The sequence below is a fragment of the Pezoporus wallicus genome, unplaced genomic scaffold, assembly GCF_028554395.1.
Source record: "Pezoporus wallicus isolate ANWC-B61680 ecotype Strahan unplaced genomic scaffold, APGP_CSIRO_Pwel_v1 contig_7011, whole genome shotgun sequence".
Taxonomy (NCBI): Eukaryota; Metazoa; Chordata; class Aves; order Psittaciformes; family Psittacidae; genus Pezoporus; species Pezoporus wallicus.
In genome coordinates this window covers 71,586-90,790 of record NW_026638234.1, presented here as the reverse complement: position 1 = coordinate 90,790, position 19,205 = coordinate 71,586, and the positions used below count along the sequence as shown (strand labels likewise).

The 19,205-nt window shown below is 36.6% G+C and overlaps 1 protein-coding gene across 1 annotated transcript in view; it reads left to right on the top strand.

The window, feature by feature from the left end:
* Window positions 1-19,205, top strand: part of TTC3 (tetratricopeptide repeat domain 3) — a 69,643-nt gene that overhangs the window by 24,937 nt on the left and 25,501 nt on the right. The window contains exons 15-25 of the mRNA XM_057410052.1: window positions 2,776-2,830; window positions 5,194-5,260; window positions 7,292-7,429; window positions 8,514-8,594; window positions 9,304-9,416; window positions 12,125-12,251; window positions 14,225-14,347; window positions 14,538-14,639; window positions 15,329-15,421; window positions 16,128-16,192; window positions 17,609-17,745. Of these exons, the coding sequence (XP_057266035.1) occupies window positions 2,776-2,830; window positions 5,194-5,260; window positions 7,292-7,429; window positions 8,514-8,594; window positions 9,304-9,416; window positions 12,125-12,251; window positions 14,225-14,347; window positions 14,538-14,639; window positions 15,329-15,421; window positions 16,128-16,192; window positions 17,609-17,745 (1,101 nt within the window). The remainder of the gene's footprint in view (window positions 1-2,775; window positions 2,831-5,193; window positions 5,261-7,291; window positions 7,430-8,513; window positions 8,595-9,303; window positions 9,417-12,124; window positions 12,252-14,224; window positions 14,348-14,537; window positions 14,640-15,328; window positions 15,422-16,127; window positions 16,193-17,608; window positions 17,746-19,205) is intronic.

The window sequence follows — 19,205 nt, the reverse complement described above, 5'->3', positions numbered from 1 at the left end:
GACCTAATGTAGAGGAACTGTATGCTACTATATCTTATCTTAAAGTTACTGTCTTTTTTAATTTCAGTTTTTGTCTGCATGTACTATTTTTTTGAGCATGTGTACATTTCTGTTAAATATTATTGTTTGCTACTAGTCGGAATGTCTAGCAAAAGCAATGCTACTTCTACTACTATTTTAAAATGCTTGTGGGGTAAGTGAGTCATGTTTGCAGTTGAATTAATATATCTCCTGGAGTATTTTAGCTATAATTCAGCAGGATTTGCTTGTTACTTTTATTTTAAAGTATTTTTTAAAAAACTGAAAGTAGTATCGTTTTCAGTTGGGTAGTATATGGGAGGAGTAGTTTCTGTAGGAATTTTTTCTGAAATCATATTTGTTGAATGGCTTTTAGACTCAGATCATTCAATGAAAATATAATGCTGATTAAATTCTTTCTTTTGATGGTGAAAGGGAAGGTTTATATTCCTTTATCTTAATTAGGGTTTTGTTTAGAGTGATAGATTGGTTCATTAAGGGAAAGAAACCTATATAATGAAGAAAAGGTAATATATCTCTCTCTCCAAATGGTTAAAGGATGATATGCTTGAAGTGTTTCAGGCTTTCAAAAGGATTATTGTTTTCCAACCATTAGTTGCCTATTATGAGGAGTTTCTGATGATTATTTTTGTAGCTTTGGAACTGTTTCAACAGACACCATTCAGACTCGTGTGTGACAGTTTCAAGAAGTGTTCATGAAACAGTTCTGAACACATTCAGTCTTTGTGATGCTTGTTTTTTTGTTCTGATTAATTTAAATTCTATGTCATTAAGTTCTTTTTAATTAAATATTACTTCTGATATTTACGCATTTGAGGAGGGCCACGAGGGTGATCAGGGGACTGGAGCACCTCCCGTATGAAGACAGGCTGAAAAAGTTGGGGCTGTTCAGCCTGGAGAAGAGAAGGGTGCATGCAGACCTCATAGCAGGCTTCCAGTATCTGAAGGGAGCCTATAGGGATGCTGGGGAGGGACTCTTCATTAGGGACTGTAGTGATAGGACAAGGGGTAATGCAGTAAAACTTAAAGAGGGGAAGTTTAGATTGGATATAAGGAAGAAATTCTTTCCTGTAAGGGAAGTGAGGCAGTGGAATGGGTTGCCCAGGGAGGTTGTGAATGCTCCATCCCTGGCAGTGTTCAAGGCCAGCTTGGATGAAGCCTTAGGTGGCATGGTTTAGTGTGAGGTGTCCCTGCCCATGGCAGGGGGGTTGGAACTTGTTGGTTGATCTTAAGGTCCTTTCCAACCCTAACTATTCTATGATTTAACTTGAAAAATGTGTACATGAGACATCTTGAGTGAGATTACTCAAATAGGTAGATTTGTGTTTTTCAGAAATCAGTGTCTTTCAGTATTTCATGTCCATTTATGTAAGATACTTAGGTATCATGAAATAATCATTTTAAAGCATAGATAGTTATAAAACTTTATATATAAAGTGAATAAGTCCTTTTTCCAAATTTAATTTTATGGTAATTCAGCATACGTCTTGTAAAATCCATTAGGTTTAACTAGCAAAAAAAATCTGCTGCTCTGCATCCCTTCCGCTTACCCTGTGTACTAAGGAGCACCAGCAACATGTGATGCTCTGCGACTGTGTTTCTCAGGTGCCTGTTGATTTCCTAACAGTCCAGAAACGTAATTTTTTGCCTTGCTTGTGTAATTGTCAGGTTACTGGAAGGCAGCTCTTCCTTAAGTGTATTTTGTTAATGCCTTGTAAAGTTCTAGCATAAAAATCTTGAAAATGAAAACCTTCTTGACTTCATCTTGAGTATGCATGTGCATGTTCAGATGCCTAATGTTATGTTTTAATCCCACAGAAAACAGTTGAGAGGTTATTTTGCAGTTAATGGCATGGCTTCCTGGTTTTGACCACTTACAATAATGTTTTCTTCCTTGTTACTAATGAAATGTTTACTCAGGTTGTAGAGCCCTGTAACTGATCAAGGACAATGTTAGATGGCTGAAGTTGTAAAGTGTATTAGTAAAGTTTCGTGTTAAGTCTTTGATGTTAAGTTTCAGAGTTAGAAATGAGTCAGTATCGGGATAGATTCTTTCTTGTTTTCATCCAGAATTTCCACATAGTAAAACATTTTTGTTCTGCAATCAGGCACAGAGTTAGAAATGAATCAGTGCTACATGATAGATTCTTTCTTGTCTTTGTCCACTGTTTCCGCATACTAAACATTTTTGTTTTGTAATCAGGGACTTTTATCTTGATCTGATTCATGTTTTTAAGATTAATGTGGGTTGAACTTAACTCCTTTAGTGATGTATTATTGAAGCCTCTGAAAGTTTTCTTAGTAAAACTTCAACATCTATAGTGATCTGTTATCCCCTTTTAAAATTCTAGTTATCAACTAACAATGAATAATACCATCTGTGGTTTTACATAAGATATGATTTCTTTAGATTGCAGTCAACTTTAAAGGTTGTTACAGTATTGTAGAGTCAGATCATATCTTACAGAATTTTAAGAGTCTTCTCTTTATTTAAAGTGTCCTTTCCCCTTTGTAGGATTAATAAAATCCTATACTATTTAATAAAAATAATATGAAATTTTATAATTTAAAAGATTGAGGTGGCTTTTTGAAAAACCTTTTGCTTGTGCTAGCTTATGATATTGTGACTGTTTAAGATCTGTTATATATAAAGCAAAATGGTGAGTTCTGAGTGCATTTTTTCCCCTTTGTTTTAAGTGATGTTAATTTAGTTTGAAATACTTTCTCTTACTACAGGCCAAAGTCATCAGAACAAAGGCAGACCAAAACCTGATGACTCTGAAAAGATAAGGCAAGAAATCTGGCTTATTTTTTAATTATTATTTTGAGTTATTTTATGTAGTACTTACAAAGGTGTTAATGCAACTTTGACTTGCTGCTTGACTTTGCTAATTGCCTTGTTTATGTTGTTTATATACTCTTCAGGGTATAGTTCGTGTTAAGATAGCTGATTAAAGTGGACGAAATTCCAGTTTTCACAAAAAGCCTGTGTTATTACTTAATTTTAGTAAATGAAGGCATAATTTTAATAACTGCCGTTTAAAAAATGTTGTCTCAAAGCAAGTCACGCAGCATAGCTGTAACAAAAAAGTGTGCTTCCTTTACAGGCAAGAAAATAGGAATCTTGGTCCAGTTGTCACATTCAAACTTAGACCACAGTGTAACTCAAGCTCTATCTTATTTTCAAGGCCGCTTTGTACTAATTCTACTCTGTGTACCAAATAATTTTTAAAGCGCTTCATATGCTTACTATGAAGAAGAGGTTTGACTGTGAGGAAGGCATTGTAAGTCAGTCTCAGAATTCAATACTGGAAAAAAACTTCTCCTTAAAGAGCCTTTAAATTGTTTGTAGAGCTGAATTTTTGCTTAAACCATGTAAATGTCTAATTTAAGTACATGGATACTCTCTGTAGAACATGTTGAATGTGAATTGATATGTTTGACCTTTTGGGGCCAAAATTAAATTAGTCAAGATAAAAAACATTATCGACATTATGGACAAAATTTATGCTGCCATCCATTATAACACTTAAAACAAAGTTTAACAAAAGAAATCATTTTTTCCAGTGATACTGGGACCGAAATACTGCAAACAAATTTAGGGAAATCACTGCATTTGTAGGTGATTTTTATATGCCAACATATTCCCTCATCTAATAGATAGTTAAGGAGTAAAGAATTGTTACTGTTGACTTATTTTTAAGGTGATTGAGGCAAATGATGGCTGGCTACTCAAGGACATGCAGAGGTGGAAGCTTTCAGTATTTCAGCCTGAGCTGTGAAATTAGATAAATTAAGCTTTGAGTGTAACTTCTTGCTCGTATGCTTCTTCAGCTAGTGTTTTTAGTTGTGTTTAGGGTGATTAAGAGCAGATGGGTACAGCAAAATAAGCTGCTTATATTAAAATAGGGAAGTTTTCATTAAGTGATATTTTTTTAAGACAGGCTTCTCATATAGAAGAGGCCAACTTTCAGGAAACCTGGGAGCTGAACCTGATTATTCCCAGTCCTAATCTAAGTGTGACCACAAAACCAACCATCTCTTAATCTATATTTATTACAGTACAACACTTTTAGATTTTTCCATACCTTTTTAAATACCACTGTAGCTAAGACAATTGAAATGTTGTCACAGGAGAGGTCATTTACATTCTTTGAGTGGGTAGCGGCTGCTTTCCTTTTCCTTTCACTTTAAGAGGGAGGTAAAAAATGTTCGAATTCACCATGGGAGCACATCCTCTTTAAAGTAACTGAACCATCGACAAAATTGCTTATCTCACAGGAATTTTATTAGGTATATACAAAACATGCTATTTCTCAACAAGTGAGGTGCATGGTGGGTTACAGTCTTAATCTTATCTCCATTTCTGTAACTAACAGGTTGCTTGGCTTCCAAAAATTTATGAAATCCACTGACACTATAAAAAATTTATCTCGGGTGATGAGTGTTTGTTTGATGGCTTCAAGTGTGAGACGGAACTGAATGTATATAGCAAAAGGCGCTATAGTAGCATTAAGTATTGACTAACAATTTTAGGGATGAAGATTTAGAGTATTAAGCAATACTTTGCCTCTTTGTTATACTTTTCCTGTTCCCTAGTTGTGCATGTGTTTCTGCTGCAGTAGTGAAAAGGAAGAGCTGGGAAGAACAGCTCTATTCCTCTCTTCTCTGCTCTCCCTGCCCCCGCTGTGCATAGCTGCTACATGTATTTTAAGTGGTCATTGGGCTGGAATAAAGGATCTTGTACTTAGGAAAAGTAGAGAAGGGGAAAGAGGCCTAAGTACCTTCTTATGCTGCTACCTTTAGTATAGGGGAGTTCTCTAGTCACCTCTCCCATCCCTTCATAAGATCAACTCAACTGAGAATAAGATGGAGAAAACAAAAGAAAACAAATAAAATTATGGAGAAGACTGCTACTTACCTGAAACCCTAGTGATTCCTGAGCCAGAAGTACATGAACTATATGAATAGTATCATAATCTTTGATAGTGTTATAATACTTACGGCAATTGTGAAAGTGTGCCATAATCACCTTTAGCACGTAGGCAAATATGATGTGGTTGATAAAAGCACAGAAATTACTGTTTCTTGAAAATAAAATTACATAGACAGTACAAGTACAAACTCTTGATGCCATTGTCCTATTATTTGTAGAGATCACCTTGATTTGAAGATAGAATCTAAAGCCGTTCAAGATAAACTCTTCTGTACTATGCAACAGGTAACTGGGAATTCATTACCATACGACCTTAAATGTAAATGATTTGTCACCTTTTAGTAACACTGTCCAGAGTCCCAGTTCATTCAAAAATTTAACACTTCATGCTTGGCATGACTTTTATCAGGAGACAAAGATTATGTGATTGCACTGATTCATTCTGTCTTGTTGCTTGCAGTCTTTTTGCTTCTCCTCTGTCCCCTCTGTAGGACCTCACACTGGAAATTAATGTAACAAAAATTAGTATAGTTATAGAATAATTTAGCTAAACCCATGAGTTAGTAATATAGCTCTCTTGTAGCTTAATTTGTAATAGAAACTACAAAAATCACTGAAATCATTCAGGGATTTATAATACCCCTCTCAAAGTTCTGACCAAATATGTTTTCATGTGTTTGATACATACATTTGGAAATATCCATGGGACATTTTGTTGAATGGCAGTTTAAAACTCTATAAAAGTCATAAATTGAGAATTTTCCTTCTCACATCTCATCAGCAATGAATGATGAGTATCCCAAAGGTCTTAAATGAAATCATGGGGACATATGTAATTAATCATTTCCTCTCTGTTAATATGGGGAAGTACATATCAGAAATCTCTATTCTGATTTAATTGCATCTTAAGACAAAACTGGATTCAGGAGAAGGTGCATGTTCTGCCTGCATTAAGACCCCTTATTTCCTTTAAAATACCTATTTTTGTAAGGCTAATGCATTATTATTATTGAAAATAAGGTTTGTACTTTATTTAACCATCTTCATATGTCATGCAGTTTAACATTAATAATTTAACTTTGAATTACTATATTTTATTTTGTTCTGTAACTGTATGGTCTGACAGCATTAACTTGTATCAGTAGTCCTAGGACACTAAAATAAGTCTTAGTAATTTTTTCATTTCCACATTTCTACATTTTGGTCTTTACCTATTTGTAGTTTCCACTGTCCCTGCCAACATATAAACTTTTGTTTATATATGTCATTAGATGATGGGTATTTTCTTATGTTTGTTCTTTTTGATCAATTGATAGGATGAAGACAAAATAATATCAAAATTCATAGGTGCTTAGGAAAATACATTGCGGACACACATTAAATTTAGTTTGTCAAAAGCCTAATTCAGTTCACAGGAATACATTAATGTTGTTATGTTCCATTCTTCCCAACCTTCCCATTCTTTCACTTTTTCCCTGCCCATGATGGTTTCTTCAGAATCCAAGGCTCAAATGTTAATATATGGAGAGAGGGAAGGGGCAGTTAGCAAAAAGCTTGTAAAGTGGAATTACTTCATACTGAAGATTAATTCATACTAAAATGAGGTATTGGCATAAACTACACAGATGGACTTCCTTATTACTCTTTGTATTTTGTTTATGATTGCAGGAGTAGGTGTCGAAAGAGCTTCTTAAATAGTCAAATTACTTCTACCCTGGCACAGTGATCTGCTTCCCAAAGCTAATTTTATTTTAGTTTTTCAACAGATCAGAGGAATAGACGTACCTAATCTACAGCTGCTTGTCTTGATTTAAAGTCTCACTGCTGGGAATTCCCACAGACTTCAGGAAGTGTCTGTAGTGAAAGGCTAGTAACATAATGCATTCTGAAACCTTCTAGCGTTAACTATTAACCTAGATGGAGAGGAAGTGTAGTCAGAAGGAAATAGTTCTCAGGTTTTACAAAAATGTTTGTACACAAAATGGAGTGTACAAGTGATGAAAAGCGTAAGTCTGAGGGGGTTTTTCTTAGCTATAAGAATGGTTAAAATGATGCTTGAAACTAAACTTGAAACTTTCTGGAGAGAAAAAGGATCTAAACTTAGAACAAAACCTAAACTTTAAAGAGATTAACAGCAGTAGGTCCATGCTTTTTAAAAATGTACCTGGTTTTCTGCTTTAAAGTGGCACTGTGATAGAACTGTAGGAAGTACAGAATTTTAACAGTTGTCTGTGGGATTTTAGTATATAGTTTGTTTGCTTAAAAAAAGGGAAAAAATGTTTTCTTTTGGACTTACTATTTTCCTAAATGTTCTAGGTCGATTTAACTATGTTCCCAGAGGAAGTTAAATCCCTTGTTCATGACGGTTATACAGCCTTGATGGACCAGCGGTGTCACAGCGCTGAACAAGCATTTTCACGATTGTTGAGCATTCTGAATCCTTCAGAATTAAAGGTAAACCAAGAGGAATAACTTAGTTTATTGGAGTACTTGAGATTTATGCTTTCAATACCATCTTCGTTCTTTCCTTCTTCTGAAACAGTCATTATTTTTGACTTGTTGCCAGTGATGTTTACTACAGTGCCAAGTGTTTCACTGATAAGTATGCCAAGGAGCTTACAAGTGAGAACAGGATTAAATAAAAAAAACATAGTAGGGAAGTATTTTTGTAACATTCAGCATGCATTGCATTTCTAGATGCAGTCTGAAAAATACTTACTAAAATAATGAGTAATATAAGCTAGTCTTATCAATTACCTTTTTTGATAAGAAACTACTGTACGTTTTCAGCTTAATCCCTATTCATAATAATGTAGGGTAAAAAGAATTAATATTCTTCAGGTCAGATAACTCTTCGATGGCAAATACTTTGAAATTTTGGGTATATGTATCTAGCCAATTAGCCATTGACCCATTTGTCTCCCAGATTTCTTTAAATTCTTGTACTATAGTATTAAGTTTTGTGTGACGGTGCATGTGCACACGCATTGCTGTTTCAGGCTCCCATTTTAATAAGAGTTGTTGCAGCGCTAATAAATCTGCCCAAGCAAGTAATGCACCAATCCATCTGGAATTTCAATCCAGTTTATTAGGAAGAAAGAGGTTGAGAAGGTGTTTTTTAGGGGGAGGGGGGGTGTTTGTTTTTTTTTATAATTAAAAAAGCCCAGCCAAACCCAAAACTAGAAAAACCTGCTCAGTTATTAACATGAGCTATAGCAAAGCCAAACTGCACTCTATGAGGTCAACACAGTAAGTCTAGAATGCTGTTAAGTAGTTACACCATTTCTAAAAGCAGAGGTTTTAGGATGTATCACTTTGAAATGCATAGGGGCACCAAAAGTCCTGTAGTAAAGGTGTAGTGGTGTAGTTAACCTTCACTTTTTATGCTAATTATAACAAATCTGGATAGAGGCTATGATAAAGAAGGATTTTTCCTAGCTTTGTTGTAGCAAAGATATTAAATTCACAGTAGGCAATGTCTAGTTACCAGCAAAGTGTTTCTGTGTGTGCTACTACTATAATTTCTCTCTCTTTGCAGCGGCTGAATCTTTGTGTTATTAATTACGTTGTTATCATTTATGGACATGCCACTGCTCTTCTTGGAATAGGACAACCTGAGGTATGACATTAAGGCACTATATGTAGCTTTTATTCAAAACTAGTTCAGCTTGTTGGCCATCCATTTTTGTCTCTTCTTAACAGACAACATGAGTGGGGAAGGAAAGTTCTTGTCACATTTTAGAATCATATGGTTTAATATGTGGGACTAGACCTTTAATGGTTTTGGATAAAGTAAGCCACCAAATTTCTTCATAAAATTTCTTCTTAAGCTTTCAGATGAGATGCTTAAGAATTAATGAGGTATAGTCAGTCATTTTTCTTCCACTTTGTTGTAATGGGGTTGTGCACTAGTGTTTGTTTCTAAGACAAACATTTTGCTTCTAAACAAGAGGACAATGCTTTTGGTTCTGGAAAACACCGAAACAGATGTGTGGGTTTTTTGGGGGGTTGGTTTGTTGTTTTTTTCTCCTGCAGTGTTTAAAAATATTCTGTGTCTTACAGTGAATTTAACAGTGGCTGGGCATTTGTAGCTCAGTGAGCTCAGTCATTTAATTTCATTACTTCTGAGGGAGCCTATGATTACAGAATAAGTTTCTTTTTTAAAAAAAGAGAAAGCCTTTTTATGTGATCGTGAGGTTGCTTAATTCCCTTTATTGTTCATCAAGCTAATGAAAGAATAGGGCCTTCTGACCTTCTAATGGAGAAAAAAAAAAGGAGGAAAATACTGGCAAAGCACCACATATTTTTGTCTTAAATTTATTTTGAAGGCATTGGCAAAGGCTGAAGACCAGTTTAAGAAAATAATCGAACAGTACCAGGAAGAAAGATTTGGTTGTTTGGCATATTATGGAATTGGAAAAGTGTACCTCAGGCAAAACAGGTTGGTATAATATAAAGCTTCAGTATTTGATTTAAAAAATATTTTAATGCCACAGAAAAATTATGGACTCAGTCAGAGATCAATGTGATCAGTCAAAAGCCATTTATTATAGAGCATCAGTCCTTTTTATACTGTTTCTCTGCCTTGGCTTGCAATAGCTTGCTGTATTATAATCTGATACATTTATTATAATCGGATACATTTTCTTGTAACACACAGCAACTATGGTTACATTTATAATAGCTCACTATTATATTTGGATACATCTACAATAGCTCGCTGTAGTATAATTAGATACATATTCAATAGCTTGTTGTATTATGATTGGATACATATACAGTAGCTTAGTATACTATACTTTGATACATATTCTTGCCGCACACAGCAACTAGTAGCAATTAATCACATAAGCGTATGAGAATTTAACCTTTAAAATTTGCTATCAGTCCACTATTTTGTATCTTAGCACAGTCCAGTTTCTTCTTATCTTGCTTGCACTGTTACTTTTGCTTCTTTACCCATGTCCTCCTTCATCCTCAGTTCATGTTGAGCTCCATATAGGCACTTGCTGACTTGGGAAAGTGGCCATTCTTTGCTAAAAGTCCATCCACATTTTAAATTGAGAAAATGTGTGGGGTTTTTTAAATTATTCTTTGTTAATCATGAAATTCATATATGAGACCTATTTATTACAACTTTGTTACTGCTAAGGACCTAATGGAAGCTGCTGAATCAAGAGGAGTTTAGGGCACAGGGGTATGACCATCCAGCACCCGCTGCAGTGGAGGGGAGCTCAAAAGAGAAGGGCAAAAAATGATGATCTCAGGGAAAAAGTATTGTAAAGAAAGCTTAACTTATCTCAGTGCTAGGGAGATGGGAGGGTAACCTTGGTTTTAGATAAGGCAGCTGAGCCAGTGAGTCATCGAGTTCCCTGAAACAGATAATGTCTTCTGAGCTAAGCAGACCAGTATGGGAAGAGGTGGCGAGTGGCTCAGCCAAACATAAAGGGCAGAAAGTGGACACCTAATAAACTTGAGAGCAGAGGGCATGGGCTGGCTTTAACCCAGGTGTTCCTGGCAGTATTTCTTCCCAGCGTTGTGACGGTAAGCATATGGGGACAGGTAATGGGAATCAAGTTTGTAGTAATTCAAATGTGTTTTGCAATTGCTATGTTACGCTTGTGTTGTGATTTCAGTATATCACTGTATTGCTCTACTTAATCAAAATCCTCCATATGCCTGTGGTTGGCTGTGCCTTGGCTGGCTGCCAGACCCTCACCCCACTGTGCTCCCACTCCTCAATGGGAGAAGGGAGAAAAGGTTACTCAACTTGAGGAAAAATAATTTAATGTCTGTTAAAATAGAGTTGGATACTGAGAAACAAAGTAAAAAATCTAAAATCACCTTCCTCCTCCTCCCACCTTTATCCCAGGCTTGACTCCCTCATTCCTGACTCCTCTACCTCCTCCTCCCCTGAGCTGCCCAGAGAGATGGGGAATGAGGGTTGTGATAAGTCCCTAATGCTGGGTCTCTGTGTCTCCTTTCTCCAAACACTTCTTCCCTGTTGCAGCATGTGGCCTTTTCACGAGCCACAGTTGCTTTGGGGCAAATCCACCGGCTCTGGCAGGGGTCATCCATGGCTGCAGTGTGGATATCTGTCTGCTCCAGCAGGGTCCTCTCCAGGGGCTGCAGAAGAATCTCCGCTCCATGACAGGAACATCTCCTCATCTTCTCCTTTTTGCCTTCATGCTTGAAGGGCTGTTTCTCAGACTTTTTGTCCTTATTCCTCATAGCCGTGCAGTCCTTTATATTGTCCTTTCTTATCCATGCTTTTACTGAGGTGCCATTATCCTCCCTGAGGGACTCAGCCTTGCCTTGTGGTGGAGTTCACTGGAGCCAACTGGAACTGAGGCAGCTCTGGCCGCTCCTTGCAGGGGCTGCCCTTCCGGCACTGGTCCCCACCCCTCTGCTTAACCTTGCCATGTAAACCCAATACAATGCCAAATAAATTAAGTTTAATATCAAACTTTAAAGTCTGTTCACATGGAATATCTAAAAGCACATGGTCAGAGAGTGATTCCTCCTTCGCACTGCCATAGCATAGCCAGATGTACTGAGACTCAGGAGGTATCTGCATCCTAGTCCCACAGATGTGGCTTTCCTTTGGCAGTTAGGACCTGTAGGGAGACTGTGCGTGTGTTCCAAAGAAGTTGTTACACACACACACATGACAAGACAGTTGGCCACCCAGCCTACCCCAGGCAGAGCTGCTCCCATGTATAACACTACCTGAACCCATGTAAAATATACGTATAGGTAACGGAGTCCTGTGCCTCCTCTCTGACTGATCAGGGTTGAAGGTCCCTTGCGATAATACACATGCCCTCACTCTCTGTATTGACAAGCGCACCCATGTTCATGGGTCCCTTGAATATCAGTTTAGGATCTTGGTCTGCCCCATATCCATGCCTGGATTCTGACCTCTTACCCAGGCTGGCATACTGGCTCACTCCTTGATTTTTTTATACCGAAGAGTCTTTAAACAGATAACTTAATGAACCAGCTGCTCTTTGATTCCACATACTCTTACAGTTACCTTTTTTTTTTTTTTTTTTTTGCCTTGGATCATGAAATTAATTGTGAAAGTGTTACAGGCTGTGTAGAAGTTATTAATGAACAGTCTGAACATGCACCTGTTTCAAACTGCAGGTTTTCAGATGCGCTTGATCAGTTCATGAAATCGCGAACAATGGTTAATCACAAGATTGTCCCTGGAGTATTAACTTGGCCCACAACATCTCAGGTCATTGAAGAGACACGAACAGAGAATTTACAGGTTTGTTTAATAAAAGAATAAAAAGTCATAAAACCTATTTTGTCAAATGGCCTTTCAAAAAAAAATGAATACAGTTGTCATCCTCCTTTCTGCCGCCCCATTGCAAAGGCCAAAGAAAGATGAGAGGGGTGCAGTGAAGTATGAGACGAAGACAGAATGCGTGTGCAAACTGAATCACCTTTACTGAGTTTCTAGCCATATTTATACAAAATCATACAAACTATTTTTAGGCAAGCTATTTTTAGATTCTAACTATTCAGCTGTTACCCTTGTTTTTCTACTAGCTAAGCTTTGATCAGTTCCAACACTGTAATTTACATTATCTTTGTTTATTAGCTTGTGTCCACCTGTACAGGATATGCTGCATACCAGCATTTGTTATTCACATCTGTGATGTTTTATGGCTGTTTTGGTCACATCTCTTACTTCTTTGAGTGCCTGAGGTTATTAGCAGGTCACCTGTATTCCCACAGTGGGGGTGAAAGGAGGAGGTTTCAGTCTGCAGCAGCCAGTGCAAATGCTGCTGCTCATTGTCTTGAGTTTGTCAACCCTGATGCCTGGTGTTTGTAAAGCAGAACTCTTCTTGTGACAGCATACTTGAACATCCTGTTTGATGTTTTTTGAAAATCCCATATTTGAGCATCCCATTTACAGCACAAGGCCAGGGGCTCTGTGTCAGGCTCTATGCTTAGGTATTTTTATGCAATTAATATGGTTCTAATCTGCTCCAAGTATTTCATAATGTGTTAACTACTTAGTTGCATGATACCAAACTTTAAGTAGATGTGAATACCATACACAATGTAACGCTAGAGAGAATTGGTTAAAAATTTGAATTGGCAAAAACGTGAAGTTGAAAATTGCAACTATGGTGCTATATTTAAAACCAAGTAAGAGAGCTTGATCATGTAATTCTTGGCTGATGCAGTGGAAGTTGTGTGGTAAAATTCCCTATTTAAGTTTTAAAATCTAATTTGTGCTTCTGAATTGCTTTCTCAGGCTGAAAAGCTTCCAAAAAGAATATTATTATAATAGTTATTGTTATTGGTTTTTAAATGGTAATTGAGTCACTGTTACTTGTGAAGGGTTTCTGAATAAACCATGTCGTGAGAGGCAAGACGTGTGAGCTCCTCTGCATGGATGCAGTTTGACACAGTAGAGCTTACTGGGTTATCCAGTGTATGAGCTTGGCTATACTATACTGACCTGTTTGGTTTCTGGTAGAAACAGCAATGGTGTTGTTTCCTAAACAAGAACTGACCTAAGATTTCTTGTAGACCCCCTAGCTGATGCCGCGGTAGTCTGGCCATGGTAATATACCAGTGGTCTGGGACTTACGGAAAACATAATTCAAATATCTGAAAGGCTGTAACTAGTGCTCTGTTTGTAATAATATTTTATTAATCTGGGCTTAGTGCCAACCCTGTGGGACTTTCACTGACTTTACATAAAGCCACTGTAATGTCTTTGACTCAGCTGCTATTCTAGATCTCAGTACCTCCAGTGCAGGGCCAGCTTTGAGTTGTCCCTGGGAATATAATTGATTGGGTAGCCAAGATCCCAGGTGAGGCGCTCCTGAAATGCTGGGAAATAGTGTAAATGAACAGACAGTCCCTTTTTGGCACATTATCTGAGTAATCTGGATCATCATTTTGGTAATGGAAAACTTACTGTATTCTCATGCATTTGGAATTGGTCAGCATGTAAAACATTGGTCCAAGATAAACCTGCATGCAGGGAAGCTATGCGTACTTAGCTGATAGGAGTTCAAATGAGCTTTTGAATATTTTGCCATAAAAGGATAATCTTCCATAGCTTTCACTAGAAAAAAAATTATTCTTTTGGTATTAGTCGATTGCTGTTCAAAAACAGATGTGTGTTTCACTGCAGAGTTTCCTAGAAGTTTGTAAGTAGATATTGAATCTTTTCCTGGTTTCTGTGCAATTTGTCTTATGTCATTTTGTTTTTCTCAGCTGACTTTAAAGAATTGTATTGAGGAATGCAAGTTCCCTCCAAAACCAGGTGCAGTTTGTCGATATCAGCAATGCCATGGCTACTCCAAAATCCAGATATTTTTTACAGACCCAGACTTCAAGGTAAATTTTTAGTTTAAAAGTGTTTGGACACAAAACTTAATTTTTACATATTTTCTGTTCCCCTTAATATAAAAGAGCTGTCTGAAACATACCACTTTATCCTATCTACTGTGAAGTTGTGCACTATTTTCTGTTGATTTTTGGTTACTCTTTTAAAACACATTAAATTCATACTGTTTCTCAATATTAGGGTTTTATACGTATTACTTGCTGTCAGCAATGTAGAGTGGAGTTTCATATCAGTTGTTGGAAAAAGTTGAAAACAACAAACTACAGTGATAAAAATGATAAGGTAAGAGTTGTGTTAAACTCTAAGCATTTTTTTTTTTTTTCCTTTTTTAGTTAGGATTATAGCATTCCTTTGATTTGGGATAAGTGCAGTGCTACAGCCTGATGTTTCAGCCATATGACAATGGCAGGAGGGGAGACTGGAAAGAGGAATCTCTTGCTAAATTGTCTGACATGCAAGTGTAGGTAAAGCTTGCTGTTGTCTACAGAAGAAAAAAACTGTCTGTGTGAAGGCTTAGTATGCTTAGCCTGTTTCACTTGTATCATTCATGTCTTCCCCATATGGAAGTTTTGATCTTTCTACAGTCTTGCTGTTGAAGCAACAGTTTGACATTGAGTATGTCTAAAGGATTTTTACCAAGTACAGTATCAGCAGCTGGTATAAAATGAAGGAAAATGCAGGCAGTATATGAACTCATAAAAGAATATTCTTAAAGTTGACTCTTGAATGTAAAGCTGAAGGAGGAGGGGCTTTGCTCTAGGTTCGGGAATAAGAGGTGTGTGCCACAGATCTAGGATCCTTTTCATTTGCAGTCCTTGTCAAGTCAGTTGTCACTTGCTTTCCTCATCCAGTAAGAGTTTAGGACTGTGCTAGCTTTAAATACCTTGGACATCTCAAATTAAAATTGTAATCTGTATAAAAACATAGATTTTGTATGAATTTAAATGTATTTGTACCATTTTCTCCTACAGGATTTTCTTCAAGAGTTGTGTTTCACTCCTGATTGTACAGGGCTTATATCAAAAATAGTTATTTTCAGTTCTTCTGGTCTGGTAAAATGTGAAGTAAGTTAATGTTCATATAAAATATGAAAATAATCCTTAAAATATTTACTCTGGTAAAGTAGATAAAATGAAGACGAGAATGTAACTGTAAACTCATCAGTAATATACCATCTTAACTACAGAATTTGAGCATTAGCTGGGAATATTAATTACCCATTATCTTCTTAGCTGTTCTTCTGGTGGAGCAGGCATTATTTTATAACGGGTTAGAATTGTCATGGATGGGAACTGGAGTTTCATTTTTTATTTAGTTTGTGTGACATGAAAGAAACTGTTAGTTTAACTCAGACCTAATCTTGTTAAAAGAAATAATGGTGTTATTGGAAGAGTGCTCTTACCCTCTGTAGCAGGAAGATGGATACTTCTTCCCAGAGCAGTATCAACATATGAGAAGCAAAAAACAATAATTGTAAAGTTTGCTTCCTGCCTGCTGGTGAAGCAAAACAGCCTCCAGTTCTTCCTGATCTTGCGTTATCTTTCAGCCTGTCTTTCCTGCAGATAAAGATGTATTGCTATATACCAAGTTGTTGCAATACAAGATAATTTTAGGTAGGCCTTCATGAGGCTTATCTAGGCTGCATTATCTCTTTCATAGTATTACTTTTACTGCTTTCCAAAGCATCAAATGTTCATTCCTGGGTTTTTGAAACAGCAATGTTGCATTGTAACCCAAATTTAATTAATATGATGTCACTTATTTTGGTAGTTTGAACAAAAAATCACAAAAACCAAGGAACCACCAAGAGCCATTATTAAACAGAAATGTTCAAGGTAAGCTCTCTGCTGTTTAAAGCTAAGTTGAATCAATTTGAGAACAAAATAGTTTAGGATTGGTTTTCATGCCTTTTTAAGAATTGCTAAAATACCACAAATACTTTGGAAAGCTGTTCTTACCCTTTGCCTCTGATAAGCTAAAAGGTCTGGTAAAATATGTTATGATCCAAATTAGAAAAAACAATTTACAGAATTACAAATTACAAAAGCATTTAAGTTAACTTGTAAGCAAAGATACAGAACTGCTGATTTATAACCTGAGTACAGAAGGGCATGAAGTGGTATTGCTGAATAAATTCGTGGTGGCTTTGTAGTAGTCATACAGTTCTTTAAAACCAGCATTTTCAGTTTGGTCACACAAAACTGTTTTCACATATACAGGATATGAGCTGATGCAAATCTGATTTACCACACTTCTGTATTAATGGATAAACTGTCTATTGCACCATAAGCTTCCCAGCAATTTTGAACCAGTAGTTTTTTAATACAAGGTGTTTGAGTCATCTTTATACTTCAAACCTAATTTCATTGTGAAATCTGTGAACAGGGAAGTAACATGTTGTTTGGGGAAAGTGTGATTTGAAGGCGCTGTGCAGAGCTTGAGAACTGTTTCTTTACTTTTGCTCTCCATACATGTCTTTCATTTGTGCCAAGATACTTAACAATTGAAATACTAAAGGGGGGGGGGGGGGGGGGGCTGTCATTCTTCTAAATGGGTTGAGTGCCTTACAGTTGACTTTCACTGCATGTGTATCTAGATTAGAATATCACCTCTATTTTCAGTCTGAGATTGCAAGCATAATTCTATTTGTTCCTCATGCTAGAGGGAAGAAACTCAGCAAGAGTTTTAGCTGTATGGGGGAGGTATTGCTGTATGGCATAAGTTCAGCACCTTTGTTCCCACAGAATTTGCTAAATAACCGTGTGTGAATTTTAGAAAATGTAAATAAATACTGTGTAGTGATGCTACTTCAGTTGTTGAAGCATGTACCTTTGACATAACTAAGTCTACACTTTCCAGTCAAATAAGGTTGTAAATAATGAGGAGTCCTGATGAGATGATAAACAAAATTGATTTCTGAAAGTTAAGGAAATACAGCATTAATACTTGGTTCAAAATGCTGAGTTATGAATTAAAAACCTGATAGTATTAATTCGAATCCAGACATCTTAAATGGAAGTAAAAGTTATTGCATTTTGTGGATATTCTCATACTTTATGAAACTAACAAAATTTTGTGGTCTCAACTTCTAAGTGAAAACTAGCTTTATCATATTTGTACTTTTCAGCATAGTATTTTACAATAGCTGTGTGCTCCATTCTGCTTTAAGACATGAAAAATAACTGAGATGTGCCAAACTCCTTTGGCAACTTAACTAACATTAGGGTCACTGCTTAATTGCTTTTTTTCAGTCTTAGGAAGTTAAAAATGAAAGAAGAAAAAAAATTACGAAGAAAACGTGCACGAGAAGAGGCACAGAATTCTGCTAAAAGGAAAATGGAAGAAAACCAGATGGGAAAAGAACCATCTCAATACAGTGTTCAGAGTGGTATGTAGAAATACAGATTACTGTTCTAAGTTGCCACGAGTAGCATAATTAGCATTCTGAATGTCCAAAGTCAAATTATAGCAGAATGCTACTATTGAACATAATCCCCCTATGCATTTTTACTTAAGATGCTTTTATTTCAGTTCTGGTTTTGGTTTCTAGATAACTGTAGGATGTTAATATGTGGTTAAATTCCATGTAGAAAGCCTTTATTCTTGCTTCACTGGTTCATGAAAAAGCAGTCTGAAGAGGTCAGAGGCTCAAAGTGCAAGTACATCTATTTAAAAGTAGTTTCAGGAAAAGCTTTATAACCAATAAGTTAGGACACTGCTACAAATAAAAAAACCCAGACAGCTGCATTTCAGATAAAGAATGAATGATAGCCTAACTGCAGAAACCGCAGTGACTTAAAGTGTTCAAAAACTGTGTAGATGAGGCCCTCGGTAATACGGTTTAGTGGTGGTCTTGGCAGTGTCCTGGGGAAATGGTTGCACTTGATGATCTTAAAGGTCTTTTCGACCATAGTTGATTCTATGATTCTGTGACTTGAAAAGCATATTTTAGAGGACTTGGGAAAATAAAATACTCCAACCTGTAAGTATGTTGTCAGTTAATGCTTCAGCTTTTGTGTTCCAGTTATGTTGGTCTGCAGCATTTTGTATTTCAGAGGTGTTAAGGCAAGCTATAGTGCAAAGAAATATAGTTTTGTGTTGCTGGGTTTTTTTACTTACGTATTTTTGTCTGTATTATTACTTTTAAAATAGTTCTCATGTTAATTTCTTTGTAGAATTTTGTATTAAGTAGTTCGAGGAAAGTTTTCAGCCTATACATGGCATACTTGGAGTTCTCTAAAACCCTGTTGCTTGCTCAGTGGCATATCCTGGCACTTCTTCCTCTTTAAGTGGCACTTCCCCTATCTGCTTTCCTATGGCTTAGCTTTTGTTCTGGTCCTTGGATCCACTGCAGGTCACTCAGGTATATGTATGTGACTTGGCTGTCCTAAATGCCATTAAAACTTCTAAGAATACTCACTCTGAAGTACTGTGGGTAAAAGTTGGGTCACTGATGCAGGAGTATGTCAGCATGAAGCAATTTAATGCAGTTCTGCAAAAATCTGTGTGTTGGCATTGGCCAACCTTTCTAATTTGTCCCCAGTGAATCCTGTAAGAAAACTGAATTCTTTGGAGGCAATGTATCTATTGCCCTGGGTTTTGGGTTTGGTTTTCTTTTTTGTTTGTTTGGGGGGGTTGTTTTTTTTTTTTGTTTGTTTGGGGGGGGGGGGGTGTGTTTCTTTTTTTGGTTGGGGAAATTTTGTGAGAAAATCTTTCAAAAAAACCTGTCTAATTTAATCTCTCAAGCTGTCCTAGAGGTTGAGGCACCAATTTCAGGGGAGAGCTAGATCTAAAAAGGTTTTTTGTTTAGTTTTATTAGCAGCCACAGCTACCTTTAAATAAGAACAA